Source organism: Propithecus coquereli, unplaced genomic scaffold (assembly GCF_000956105.1).
Source record: "Propithecus coquereli isolate 6110/MARCELLA unplaced genomic scaffold, Pcoq_1.0 Scaffold439, whole genome shotgun sequence".
Taxonomy (NCBI): Eukaryota; Metazoa; Chordata; class Mammalia; order Primates; family Indriidae; genus Propithecus; species Propithecus coquereli.
In genome coordinates, this window is record NW_012150163.1 from 1337179 (window position 1) to 1338581 (window position 1403).

General features: G+C 40.8%; 1 protein-coding gene across 1 annotated transcript in view; it reads left to right on the plus strand.

Annotated features, from left to right (window-relative positions):
- RBM33 (RNA binding motif protein 33) overlaps positions 1 to 1403 on the plus strand; it is a 108707-nt gene that overhangs the window by 72897 nt on the left and 34407 nt on the right. Inside the window, exon 10 of the mRNA XM_012654148.1 lies at positions 47 to 350. Coding sequence (XP_012509602.1) covers positions 47 to 350 — 304 coding nt within the window. The remainder of the gene's footprint in view (positions 1 to 46; positions 351 to 1403) is intronic.

A 1403-nucleotide genomic window follows, 5' to 3' on the forward strand; every position in this document is an offset into this window, starting at 1 on the left:
TCTGCCAAGTTTCTAATTATAATTGAAATTTTTCTTCTTGTGATAGAATACAACTTCTCAGAATGTAACCAAACGGCCCATGCAGCAAATGCAGCCCACCGCTCCACGAAACAGTAATTTGCGTGAGTTACCGATAGCGCCATCGCACGTCATAGAGATGAGTGGCAGTCGCTGCTCCTCCACACCCGCGGCTCAGGTGAAGCCTGTCCTTAGCGCCTCACCACCTGCAAGGGCTGTGGTGGCTTCCAGGAGCTCGCAGGGAAAGACTGAAGCGAAAGTCAAGCCAGTTAGCCCCGTGGCTCAACCTAAAGAAGAAGCCAAAGCGGAACCAGAGGTAGGACCTCTTCCTGGTTAAAAAATATTTCATCTTGCACAGAAAGCCTTAGAATCAACTGCACCTCTTAGGTCACTCTCGTTAGTAAGTTATTCACAAACTCTTTCCACTTCTTTGCAGCGGGTCCTTTTTTAACCTAACAGCCATGTTTGTAAAAGAAACATTTGTATTCTCACTGGTTTACAACATCAGAATTTATAAATTTGTACGGTTACGGTTGTATTATGTAGAATCAGTGTATACCGGGACTTGGCAAACTTTTTCTGTGAAGAGCCCAGATATTTTGTAGATATTTTCAATTTTATAGTCTAAACTGTACTCATTACCCATCTATGCCATTGTAGCACAAAGGCACTTTATATACAGTTCTTAAGTGAATGGTGTTCCTGTGATCAGTAAAGCTTTACTTGTGAGACCAGGTGGCAGAGACCAGATTTGGCTCGTGGGGTCCATCTGCTGAGCCCTGATGTACATACACTGTTGAGTTTCTGCAACTTCTTCTTCTTTTACCTTGTAAAACCCTGGAAGATAGGACTGATTTTTCTGTTGGAGATTGTGGGGGGGTGGGTTGGTTTTGAATTATAATTATGTATGTTGTTGCTAGCTTTTAAGTAGGTATGGAAAGTTGTAAGTATATAGTAAATGCAGGTGAGTATTTCACTTGGTTTTCAGTCACGGCCTTTGCCTCTCACTAGCCTTAGTCTCCTTCTCTGGTGAGGGAGGCTATGACAAGGCGGTGTTTGTGCTTGAATGCGGCGAGACCAGCATGTGGAATCTGCGTTGGTGTCAGTAACATTTATGTGAAATGCACTGAAGCAGTGCAGTGAGTTAGCGTACTAACACAGTAACGGGGGCATGAAGACTTTCCTTAGATAAGAATTTATGCTAGTCATGCTTTCTTAATTTTATAAAACCAGTTAAAAATTTTTTTCAGTCAGATTTTCTTCTAATAAATTATTGTAGCAGTTGTAAATATGTACCAAATCAGAAATGAAATATATAAAATTTAAATAATGAGTTAACATGTAATAAACCCTTATTAGAAGAAGGATGTTTTGGGGTTTAAAGT